This window comes from Dermacentor andersoni, chromosome 1 (assembly GCF_023375885.2).
Source record: "Dermacentor andersoni chromosome 1, qqDerAnde1_hic_scaffold, whole genome shotgun sequence".
Classification (NCBI taxonomy): Eukaryota; Metazoa; Arthropoda; class Arachnida; order Ixodida; family Ixodidae; genus Dermacentor; species Dermacentor andersoni.
Genome location: NC_092814.1, coordinates 173088487 through 173101913, shown reverse-complemented (window position 1 = coordinate 173101913; position 13427 = coordinate 173088487). Strand labels below are relative to the sequence as shown.

Genomic DNA, 13427 nt, shown 5'->3' with positions numbered 1-13427 from the left:
CTGCCAGCCTTTTCTGCTTTATTTGTGGGGTGCGGCAGTAAATATGCATACGTCTTAACATGTTTCATCCTATAAATATGTACTTCTGCATTTGCCTGTATCCCAGTGCTGAAACCACATACTGAGAACTAAATGGCGAAAAAAATAAGCCTGATTGTAGTATTAAAGTACAGCTGTGTCAAATGGTGTTACTAGACAATGTCTATTGAGGGTCGGACTCCGCAATTGCATTATCTGTTACACTTAGTCACGACGTCATGCAATTCTTCGGACTGCATGCAGTTGTCCACTAAGTGGAAGAGTGTGCTTTTGTAGCTGCCTGGTGTATAAGGCACTTTAAAGCTTGAATTTCTGTTGTACATCATGTGCAATGACGGTTGCAGTGTTATAGACGGTTTATTTTTTCATGAAGGTGATGCAGAAGTATATGTTGCTTGAATGGCTTATTATTGCAAATGATGTATAGTAACATATAGTGTTGTTATAAGTGGATTGCACTGTTACACTTAATTTTTTGGGTGCCCCATGAAGCCCCTATACTCGCTGACCACCAGTCTGTTTCTTGCAGAAAAAGCAAAGCAGCACAACAGACAAATCATATGCTGTTGGCACTCTAGCCGAAGTGGCCCAAGGCTTAGGCCAAGAAGGCATTGGCCCATTTTGCCGCCCACTACTACAGGTTTTCCTTAATGGAATGCGTGACCAAGATGGTGAAGTGCGCAGTAATGCTGTTTTTGGACTTGGTGTACTCATCCGCAGTGCACCCAACATCCTTCAGCCGTATCCTTCCATACATTTATTCTTTCTTTCTTTCAATACCCGAGGCAACTTCTTTTGTGTTGCTTATGTTCTACATAAATGGAATGCAGATGTTTCCTCTGCATGTCACAACTGTGTGTTTGCGGATAGTTGCCGCTTGCCAGCTAGCAGTATCTAAAATGAACAAGAGAAAAAGTGCGCACTTTCACATAGGCATGGTCCTTATCTACTGGGTGCACACGATACTTGAGAACATGATAAGCTTAGAAATAGAAGCAATATTTCAGACAAAAGTAAATATATTAATTCGATATTTTTTTACATTGTTTATTTTGTTGCTGTTCTTCAGGATTGCTCAATAAGCCCATCTTCAGCCTTAATATTTAACTGAGTCTGGCTTCGATAATTGCTGCATTTGTGGATCAGATAGTGCTTGTTGATGTTGGCCAATGCTGCCAGAACAGCAGCCTTTGGCGAAATTTCAGCATTTTATGGTTGCTATGCTCCATCTCAGATTCTTTCCATGCATAGCAGCATAGTAGGTTTAAATGTTGAGAATGGAGATGCCACACTGAGGTTGATGTGGCCGCTGATGTTCACAGCCAGTCACTGTTTGAGCCCACAGTCCCTATGGGAGGAAGCAAATTCATTACTTAGAAATGGCACCTAATATCCACCTGTACTGAAAGCCTGACTGTTGACTTTGCAACCTAAAGCTGCTAGGCAATGGCCACAGTTGGCTTTTCAGTGTTCTCACTCACGAAGGTTTCGACTTGCTGGAGAAACTTAACCACCTAAAAGACGTCTGACTACTGGCAGGACTTGTTTCTCTTGGTCACAGATGACAATTGGCCCTGAGCTCTTGTCTCAACCCGAAAACAAAGAAATTTGCCACATTCTAGAAAGTGGCGATCTTAAGTCGCTGTGACCGGCATATAAAGAAACTGAAACTGCATGCAGTTTCATCTCCTTTGTCACATTGGTAGCTACCACCCAAGAATAAGTTTGCTAGATAGGTGGCAGAGCGGTTGATGCATGACAGCTAGATAGATAGAATGAGAATGTTAATGCCACTGGCACTCTGAAGCTGTATTTTCAAATATCTTGCGCATCCTGTGCAAGTCATCTGAATGATTTTAGTCACCAGGCTGTTGTAACATTCCCTGAACTTGAGCATTAGTGAGTATCCAGCATTGCTGGAAGCTCTCTCCACGATGCTTGCACGTGAGGACAACAGGCATGCCAAGGACAACATATGTGGTGCAGTTGCCAAGCTTATTTTGGTTGGTGTCAATGTTGTGCCCCTGGCACAGGTAAGTTGTTGAATTAAAGTTTTGTCTTACTGGGGTCTTGTAAAAATATTTCACCCTGGGAAAGATCACTAAAGGTGGCCACGGTGCATTAAAATGAACTTTTAATGTGTTTGCTAAGTTTGAATAAATGTAAAGGGTGACAAATACCACATGATAATGCATCTACGCATCAGCGATAGCAGCATTCTGAAATGCAAACCTCATCATGCAGTACACTGTGCACCTTACCCATATTGAAAGCCCATGCTTATGGGTTTCACGTTTGATAAGGACTGAAGATGCACTTTGAAAAGTGCTGCCGTGTTGGAGACAAAATTTGGCCATTCATTCGCAGTGCAATAAACTGGGACCATATTTGACGACATCTATGTTTGAGAGCACTGCAATCCCTGATGCATGGACACATTGTTGCGTGGTATTTTAAATTTTTTACTGGATTTCTTTTTTTGTCGGAAAAAAGTACCAGACAAGACCCAGGTTGCTTCAAATGCTGTTATTGGTCATTTCTCTATATACTCCAACTTTTTCTTTGATGCCTTATCGATTAGATAAATTAACTAAATATTAGCTATTTAAACTGAAATAATTTTTTGTGCAGAATGAAAAAAACACATGAACAATGCCCATCAACATACAGTAGTTGCCATTTGCATAAAGCCTTTATTTTTTTAATTTTTGGTAACATTTGTGGTTGGAACAGCTGGTATGGTGGTTGAAATTGTGAAGTGATTGCTTTTTCAGAAAAGTCAAGGCTTGAGCATTGTTTTACAGTGAAGCTACTAGGTTCTGGCTGTGGTTCATAACTCACTTTTCAAGCACTCTTTGGAATTTTTGTCTCTCATAAGAACAGAAAGGTCATGATGGCTCATTTAAGTGCAGATTACTGCTTTTCAAGGCCATTGATGTTGATAAAGCTTTGTTAACACACTCCCAAAAAGTGAAGAAACCTGTAAATACAATCATTTGAAAGTACAAATCAATTTCTTGCACTGTGGCCCCTCTTGAGAAGCATCAATGTGTAAAGTGTCATAGCAAATATCTGCTGCCAATGGTTATATCATATTTTTCCAGGTTTTTCCAGTGCTGCTTCAGCAACTTCCTTTGCAGGAAGACTTTGAAGAGAATGCGAGCATCTTCCAGTGCATCTGCTACCTCTATGGACTCGGACATGAGGAGGTATAAGCTTTTTTTTTTTTTAGTATTGCTTGCTGTCAAAACATTGGTTACATTGCGCACGTGCACACAGAAAATTATGATTCATGAAATCATGTGTTAAAATGCATTGCTTAGTCATTTGACAATGCAATGCCTGGAGCTGACACTGGCATTTGGTACATGTGCATTACACTGTACTTGCAGCAATGCCAGGTATTGGCGTTCCACCAGCCATTCTTTAAGTACTGATAAATGCAACTGTACATCTTTTCTTTAGCAGCCATGGTGCCACCTTTTCGACTTGGAAGTGAGATTACCAGCAGATCTGTGTGCTCTTACAGTGTACATATACTAATAATCTTCTGAGACAAACTTGAAGAGGCCTTGGAGGCACCTTTGTTTTATCAGATGTGCCTTGAATCTGTAGGCACATCTGATAAATATTACTGATAAATGCAACTGTACATCTTTTCTTTAGCAGCCATGGTGCCACCTTTTCGACTTGAAGTGTGATTACCAACAGATTTCTGTGCTCTTACAGTGTACATATACTAATAATCTTTTGAGACAAACTTGAAGAGACCTTGGAGGCACCTTCATTTTATCAGATGTGCCTTGAATCTGTAGGAAACTGAACAGTGATCCCCTAACTGATCAGCTTATTGTAGAATTTATTTTGACATAGCTTGCGTCAAAAGGAAAGGATGACTTTCACCTGGGGCTCTATTAATGTGCACCCAAGGCACTGTATGTGAGCAGTTTTGTATTCTGCCTCCATCAGAATGTGGTCGCTGTGGCTGAAAATTGACCCATGACCTCATGCTCAGCAGCAGAACACCATAGCCACTTAGCTACCATGGTTGGTGATCTACAATTTGTGCACAAGGAGCAAGTTTAAGTTTTTGTGTACATGCATGCATGGAATATCTAGCTCAGCAGGCAATTTGGTGTACCACATTGCAGATAAGTGTATGGTGTGCCAAGCTTTTATTGCCAAGTTTCTCTGTGCTGTGCCAAATTTCTTCACAGTTTTCTCGCGACACATCTCTAGAGCCACAGCAGTAGTGAAAAACAATAAAATATTAAGGGATATCATTCAGCAGCTACATATCATATAAAGTGAATAGCTGTCATTATCATTTAACTATTTATCTTCATGTTACTGGTTTACAACTACCACATCTGCTTTGGCATGACACGGCAAGGAGCAATGGGTTCTACTGCGCTTTCTCTCTACATTATGTAACGAATGCAAGAGCCTCATAAACTGTGGCTACACTGCACTTGTGCTTCCCTTCTGTCACCTCATTGCTGCTTTAAGACTATCTGATGCAATGTCGGGCAAACCACAACAGATCAGCTGTGAGCCATTGCTGCTTTTAGTGCACGCCTTTTGTCAGCATTGTCATGACACTGTTAATTAGAGTATATATTTTTGAGGGACGAAGGTACAACATTGGATACATGTTAAAGTGGCTTTCTTTTTATTTATATTCAATTAAATCATTATTATCTTGCTACAGACTGGACATAACTGGGCAGCTTTGGTACATAGTGAATATTAACAGCTGTTCCCAAATGAGCTTCTCAATCATTGTCATGACAACATGATGCTGATCATTTCTTGTTGCAGATATCTGGTTGTGAACGGTACGCAGATAGAGAGCTCTGGAACAAAGTGTAGCACATATCTGTTTGCTGCCAGGCTATTGGTGGCAAGCAACAGGAAACAGTCAATACTGTCTGCATAAGGGACATTGTAAGGGGTAACTAGCAGGGCCTTCAAGCACAACCAGATACAGTGGCATTCCTGTAATGGGTCTTGTCTACAGTTTTTGTCTGTACCAGTAGCTTTAGTAGCCTATATAGTTGTATATTTCAGAGTTTCATCACTAGATGGGCTCATTTATTTCTAATTGGCTTAACCCCTGAAGTGCCATAACAGAGTTTTAAAAACTTGATAAATGCTGAGTTTTTTTCAAACCTGCATTTATATTGCTTTTTCTTTCCTAAAAAATATGACACCAGGAATGCCTAAGTGCATTTACTGCTCCTGTTGAAAAAAAAGAGATCAAGATATATTGTGTATTATTTGTTTGTCAAGATTACAAAGAAGTACCTTTGTCATCATGAGCTAACTCGTCATCAGCAGTTAAGAGTCAACATGCATTATGATATCTCCACTAACAAAACACTGCATATGTGTGTTTTCATGTACACGCTTCTAGAGCCACCAACCCAACCCGCCCATCCAAGGGCCATTTGTAATACCTTTGTGAAATAGTGATGGTGACAGTTCAGAGAAGACAGATTCTTCCACATCAGCTGAAATAAGGCGCTTGAACTGCAACACGTGCTTTGATAGCGAGCATAGTCCGCCAGCCACTCAGCCTTTGATTCAAGAGGGTGGCTGTTGGACATCCCATCATAGGATGCACATTTACCACGCAGTTCACACAAGCAGGCAGTGGTGTCATATGACATAGTAGTGCATTTTGGCAAGTGTTGCTGTGGTACATGAACTTTTGTTCCTACTTGTCCCTTTAATATTTTTGCATGTGTTGCTAGTATAGTATAACCGAAGGGAGTTGACCAAATTTCTTGTAGTTCGTTCTCAGATTTTTTTATTTGGCTCTGTTTGTTGCAGTTCATCAAAAATCTTCCTTCCATTGTTCGTATCATCCTACAAGTCATCCGCACTGACCAAGTCACTGAAGGTTAGTCCATTTTTTAATATTTTAAATGACACTGTTCTCAGTTTTCAACATAAGGCATTTTGTGCCTGCAATTTAGAGCAACATAATTTATGTTCACATTACACAGCATCCGTAATCGCACACATTTACATGCAGTGCCATAGCTGGCAGTGACGTCTGTTGATTATTAGGCTATACATTACTGTGTCCTATATGTGATGGTAATTGTTACATAAGCACTGTAGCACCTTAACAGTCAAACCCAACTAATGAACTCAGATACAGCAAAATATGCTGTCTATTGAACACTCTTAAGTTCTCCTGTCATTATGCATGTAAAATGTATTTTTTATAACGAACCAGACATTGGATATATTGAACTTTGAGCGCGCACGATCTGTCACCAAACAGCCGCAAATGCACTCCTCCGCCGGCTCCGGGTAGTCTCCTAGAAGACGTGACTCGAGACACAATCCACAACACCTTCCACCATGCTGGACTGTGTCAAGAGGAGGCGGAAGTTGTGAGTGCAGTGCAAGACAACAATGACTTTGCCATGCTATGGAAAGCGCTCGCCGATGTTCCAGAGGCTGTGCCAGAAAAATGTTGCCCTCGAGAATTTTTTGACGGCTGACGACAACATACCCTGGCTGCGATGGCGAGCCCACTGTACTCGGAAATCGTTGCCAATATGCTGGCGTATGGTGCTGCCGAGGAGCCGCCGCCAGAAGACTATCACCCTCTCCTGACATTACATGAAGCCCTTTCTCTTGGCTGATGTGCTGCCACGATACTGCTCGGGGATACAGAGAAGCAGACTGGAAGTTCACTGAAATGATGTTGCATGTCGAAAATGCGATCCTCATTGATGGAGCTAAACGAAGCGTTCAGGCAAAAATCATGGCCTACTGCAAATATGTGTACTTTTCTGTGCAATAAATTACTTTTGGAGTAATTATTCGCGGTGAGTGGCATGTTTTTTTTTTTTTTTTTTCGTTAGAAAGTTTTCGCTTCACTGTTCACATCATCGCGCATAACGAATTTGGTGCTGAAGTTTGTTATAAGCAGGCTCAGTTATATCGAACTACTCCATCTATTGAACAAATAGCATTGAATTACACTGTTCGTTATAACTGGGCTTGACTGTAGTTACTTATAGTATACATATTTTATCCTTTTGCAGTACCGTTTAGTTTTATTTAAAAAAAAATGGATATATTTATTGTAGCTTCAGTACCTTAAAAACAGCTGATGTTATAAGATGGTAGCACACATACTCGCCAACTGTCCTGAAATCTTGTAAAAATGAAGAATTTGAGCTCATTCTACAGTTTTAGGAATTTTATGTCAGTTTTTACAAAAAAAATTAATTCTTTTTGCAATATGATTTCACTGATCGGTATCTGACCATATCCTTGGAATTCTCATGATGCAGGTACTCTAGAAGGGTACTTGCATCGAGTAATTTTATTCAGACCAAGTTAAAGCAACGAAAACCAGCAACAGCAAAGTTAAGAAGTTGCAGAGCAATTCTTGTCAGTTTGTGATGTGTAAATTTGCTGCTGCTTGTGTGCCAAGTCTAAAGGTGAGCCTTCATTAGTACAGTGTGCATGTACCCCGCAAAAGTTTGTGCTCAGCGCAAACTTTAAAAAATTCTACTGAAAAGGGCATAAAGCGTTTTTGGAGTGCAGCACATTCAAGTAAACACCAAAAGTGCCTCATGACAAAGCAATAGCTCACAAGTCGTAAATAAGCATAATTTCAGTAGAGTGAATGCTTCAGCTGAAGTGCAGCACTGCTGTCCTCTCTCAAAAGTTAATGTGGAATGTCAACTGGTAAAACATTCTAGAATACAGAGTTGCTGGCTGGGGTGCTTCTGTCATGCAGTGCATTCTGCACCTTTTCAGTTAAAGAGAATAAATTATGTTTTGCGAGACATTTCTCTTGCTTTTTTTCCCTCCTTCAAATGCTCCGTACTGTAAGGACAGATGAGAGCTCCTTTACCCCTTCTTCTTTTTTTTTTTTTGAATGAAGTAATTGACACTTTGCACAACCTCTCACTTGAGTACTGTTCATGTACAGTCGTGAGCCAAAGTGGAGAGACCACGGCTCTGGGCGCGGGAGCAGCTGCGGGGCCGCTACACACGCTTCAGGACTGCCCCAAATGACGACAAACTTCACCCTCGCTCTCATGCGGGTGCTTATCACACTTGATAAATTTCTAGTGCACCGTTCAGTTGCTCTGCTGCTGACGGTCACCGCGAAAGGGAGCACGCATCGCAAGGTGCCCAAAGTCTCTAGGGTGAACTGCTTCCCTCCTCCTCCATTTTCAGCGCACCTTGACGGTTACGCCAGTTATGTGTCGATGCTGTGCTTGTATCGGCATGCTGTTGGAAGGCACGCATAGCTTCCACTCGACTCACGAATGATTAGGTAGAGACGAATACATTTAGGCGTAAAATACAAGGCACTGTGGATCCTCGCTTGGAACACCCCCTTCAAATAAGTTATAAAAATGTTTGGCACTCACAGGCTCTTTATTGCCGTGAGAAATTAACAATCTGAACGTAACATTCAACTAATACTTGAGAAAGTTGCCATTAACGGCAATAACACCAACAGCTCGTAGAACACGAAGGTAGAGCATCTGTGGAACACGAAGTTCTATCAGAAATACACAGATGGAGTGACCACCAGTAGGTGCAGATCTGTACCACATCGAAAACATGTGGGGGCTGATCAAGAAGCAACTTGTGGCCCGGGATCTCCACACGGCTACAGCTGATCAACTGTGAACTGCCGTAAAACAAGAATGGAAAAGTCTTCATGCTCGCCCCGACATTGTGTCATCACTGTATGATTCGATGCTGCGCTGAGCTGTTGGTTTAATTGTCATTAATGGCAACTTCACTAAGTATTTGTTCAATGTTACGTTAGGATTATTTATTTCTCATGGCAATAAAGACCCCGTGAGTGACAAACATTTTTAATACTTATTTGAAGGGGGTATTCGAAGCGGGATCCACAGTGCAATGCATTTTACACCTTGATGTATTCGTCTCTACCTAATGATTCGGGAGTCAAGTGGAAGCAGTGCGTGCCTTCCAACAGCATGCCGATAAAGGCACGGCATCGATGCATAACCATCAAGGTGCGCCAAAAACAGACAAGAAGGGAAGCACTTCACCCTACTTTCCCTTCAGACACTTTAAGTGCTTTGCGATGCGCAATCCCCTTCGCTGCGACCGTCAGCAGCAGAGCAACTGAACGGTGCACTAGAAATTTATCAAGCATGGCAGGCACCTGCGCGAGAGCGAGGGTGAAGTTTGTCGTCACTCTGGGCACTCTGGAAGCGAGCACGCGGCGCAAGATAGAAGCGCCGCATAGCGGCCCCGCAGCTGCTTTCGCGCCCGGAGCCGTGGTCTCTCCACTTTTGCTAACGACTGTACATCACAAATAAAAACTGCAGGAATGTGTAAGCTGCCACTTCATTTTTATTGCAGTAGCAGTTATATGGACACTCGATGCATTCACATTGTTGCTACCACCGTGCTGTCACGGACTGTGTGCAGATGATTAAAAGGTCTCCAGAGTTTGAAGCAATGTGCAGTGCATTTGGCTTCAAAAACGATGAAGCCAAGTGTGTGCACTGTCGCACTCCACTTAGTCGGCCCTGCAGTAGGGAAGGGCAGTGTTGTGCTTTCTGCGGCTGGCATGGCGCACACACACTAGCATTTCTGCTGAGCAGCTGTGTGTATATCACATCATTGTGCATATGCTGAGCAGAATGGAGAGTACACTTCAATATAAAACCATCTATAATCCTTTCATTGGGCACTGACAAACACCAGCAGTTTTACGACAGTCTCATCCCGTGTGCCATCGAGGTGCAATGCCAACATTGCCGCTGGTGGGGCTGTTCATCATGCCAGCATTGTGACATGCCTGGTAGTTGCCAATGCGGGCACTGTTTTTGCTGTGCAGCAGCAGTTGCCACGTACTGCATCACACCACTGTATTGCCTTCACGTATTGTTAGAACACCATCTGAGAAGTTTGAGCGCAATGCTATACTTTACTGTTGTGGTCAGTGCTTTGCCCTTCAAGCAAAACTACAATTTTTTGTTTAGTACATCATACATTATCATTAGGAGCGTCAAAGTGTAAAAAAGTATGTGCGTGAAATGTGGGAAGCCAGTCACATGGTAGAGGTAGAGAGTGGGAGAGCTTAGAATAGTGTGTGTGTGTGCATGTGTGTGTGTATATATATATAGTGCAACCGGCGGTGGTCTGCTACGGACCACCTTCAAGGCAGGATGTGTGCTGAGTGAGCTCCTGAACAACACTTTGCAATGTGATGAACACGGTTTAAATCATGGATCCCCAGGTCCTCAGAAGTATGACGTAACAATAACGCATTTCTCTCGCATTTACCACCAAATCGCCGCTTAATTTTTCTGAATTGTGCAAATACTTGATAATTTTATTTTTCTTCATTGCAGAAACAAAGATCAACTTGCTTCATTTGCTCAAGTCTGTGAGTCTGGGCATCCCACAAGAAATTCAGGCCATCCTGCAGGCATGCACACCTGAAGAGCAAGAAACGTTTAACGCTGTATTAAAAGATTGTTAATTTAAAGATCCCGAAGTCATAGATATATTAATAGAGCATTTCAAGTAAATCAATGAATTCCGAATGTTCTTGTGTTTGTTTTGTGCCTTTCTGGTGCCTGTCTGGTACTTAAAATTGATGGTGTGATAAATAAGAAGTGGAAAATTTTCAAGGTCTGTAACGACGTTGAAATTGGAGTTACACATACAAAGGCAAGTAGGAAAGGAGTGTCGCTGTCTTCGAATTTCAAAAGTCACAAGTTCATTATTGAGAGGTTTAGAACAAGCGTTCATGCTAATAATATTTCCTTTGTTAGCTATATAGATGATAGAATGATAGGTCACATTGTAGTGCCGAATTAAATAAACACTACCCCAAGTGTGAGTTAGGCATTTAATTCTTTATTGAGCGAATTTGTGCCCAGGACGACAAGCAACACTGAAACCACAATGATAGCAGTGATCGTGGTCGTCAGTCGTCAACTCTGATCTTATAGGTAAAGTGTGTCCACTATTTATTCATGTCTCGCTGTACATCGTATTGTAATCACTGGTGCTAAGGTGAAAAATGGTCACCAGCAAAATGCAAAACAATATATATACATATATATAACCAGCTGGGCAATTTTATGTTTAAGCAAAACATTTTCAGTACTAGAATTGATAATTTGTGTAAGCTGAAGGGTGCAGTGCCTGCAGTATCATGCCTTAACCCTTGTCATTGAAAGAACTGATTTTCAGTGGTACTAGTTAGTATTTTTTTTATTTCAAGAAATTTTAGTACATACTGTAATATATCAAATTCTTGCAATTGTTAGAGAGAGGAGGCAGGGTGGTTAACCAGAGGTAGTTCCGGTTGGCTACCTTGCACGGGGGAAGGGTTAAAGGGGATAAAAAGAGAAAGATAGTGGATAGTGGATAGTGGATAGAGAGAGACGAGCACGAACAAAGTGCGTACACTATAGAGCGGTAGGGGGCGGCATTCTTAAAGTCTCGTGAAGCCCCTTAGACCGCAGGAACCTTAATAACGTGAGTTAGGCCTTCAACGTGGATGTTCTTTCGGAGCACTGACCTAAAGCTTTGAGTTCTGATAGAGGATGATTGTCCAACTGGTCCAGTACTCTGCACATCAGTTGTCTGTGGGCACTATATCGCGGGCAGACAGATAATCTGTGCGAGCGTCTCATCGCTGTTGCATGTGGCGCACGGGGGCTGTTGGCCATTCCAATAAGGAAAGCATATGAGTTCGTAAATGCAGCGCCTACCCACAGATAGTACAGCATGGTCTGTTCACGTCGTGGTAACCCAGGCGGGAGGTGCATCCATATGTCCAGAGACAACGAACGCAAACGACACATGGTGTAAACGGTCAAGTCCCACAGGGGCAAAGTACAATCACGAGACATCAATCGCAGCCCAGCCACAGCGTCTGTTAGCGAAAGCGGAATGAAGACTCGTTGACCACTTGCAATTGTTAATCTTGTAAAATAAAGCAACGTAATATATTAAGTCATCCAGAAATATTTGGGCATTAGTAGTTAAGCTTCGCATGAGTACTGCAATAAACAAAAAGCATATCCGTTTTTTACCGACAACGAACTCCCTGATGAAGTCGGGCAGCTTCAGTTCAGCTGTGGCCACTAGAGCTCGGGATAGTGCATGGGAGGCACCTTCTTGCTCAGGACCCCAGCTCCACTATGCCGACTTGTTCAACAGTGCAGTCAGGGGCACTTAGAGAGTGGTGCAACTCGGGATGAACTGTCTGTAGTACACTCTTATTAAACAAAATTGCACCCTTTGGGTCGTATTTTGCCACAGAACAATAATCGCCATCTGTCTTGTCCGTATTTCCTTTCTTTAATGCTGCGAGCCCAGTACTTCCAAGTCACGAATGGCATGCGCATTATCAGCATGACGGAGCATTCTCGACAGGAAGGTAGCCGGCCCGGCATTTTCAAGAAAGGAAACACAAGCAAGGCAGGTGACAGTTATTGTTGTGTGGCAAATATACACCCCAAATGGTGTACCTTTGCCTAAGAGTGTGGTTCACTATTCCCAAGAAGTGTCTAAGGCCCTGAATGTTTGCCAGCATTGGGTATTCGAGGATAGCTCACACCTTCTCTTCACACAGCAGAACACAACCCCTGTCAGTGGTAAATCCCAATGGGGAAATGCGAGTCTCGGCTATTTGAGCTTTCTTCGGGTTTAGTAAACCCAGCAGCACACAACCTTTCAATGACGTCCTCCAGGTGGTGGAGGTGCTCCTCGAACGTTGGAGAAAAGATGACAATGTCAGCGAGGTACGCCAGCGCCTAGCGCCACTTAGTATCCCAGAGAATACGGTCAGTCAATCTCTGGCACGTAGCTGCAGCGCCAAATGGCATACAGGTAAACTGGTAAAGGCCTCAGTGAAAGGTGAATGCAGTTTTCTATTCATCAGCCAGCTCCATATGAACCTACAGGTAGCCACAGCTATCATCCAGGGTGATGAAGTGGCGCGCATCCCCTAGATTAGCTACGATTGAGTCCACGTTAGGCATAGGATAAGCATCCTTCCTGATGACCTCGTTCAGCTGGCAGTAGTCCACAGAATTGAAAAGAGCCATTTCTTTTGGGGACCATTACCACGCACCTCAGTCCCCACAACTATGACTGTGCTCATGACAGGCCTTCTTGTACATTGCTTTTTGTACTTTAGCATGTGTGGCTCACTTTGTTGTTTCTATATTTGCTTTCTTTCTGCAGGTTTGCCTTGTTCATTGCAATGTACATATTTACTTCTATTCCCACTCCTACCTAAAGCCTGGAGAGTTGGCTGGCGGTAAATGACAAACAATAAATAAATAGGTGCTGGTGACTGCTATTTTGGGTATCGACTAGGGAGGTGACAACTT

General features: G+C 42.5%; 1 protein-coding gene across 1 annotated transcript in view; it reads left to right on the top strand.

Annotated features, from left to right (window-relative positions):
• Positions 1-10619, top strand: part of LOC126547299 (importin-4-like) — a 126478-nt gene extending 115859 nt beyond the window's left edge. The window contains exons 24-28 of the mRNA XM_050195258.3: positions 569-780; positions 1940-2072; positions 3144-3248; positions 5875-5944; positions 10425-10619. Of these exons, the coding sequence (XP_050051215.1) occupies positions 569-780; positions 1940-2072; positions 3144-3248; positions 5875-5944; positions 10425-10555 (651 nt within the window). The 3' untranslated portion in view covers positions 10556-10619. The remainder of the gene's footprint in view (positions 1-568; positions 781-1939; positions 2073-3143; positions 3249-5874; positions 5945-10424) is intronic.
• The last annotated feature ends 2808 nt before the right edge of the window (positions 10620-13427 follow it).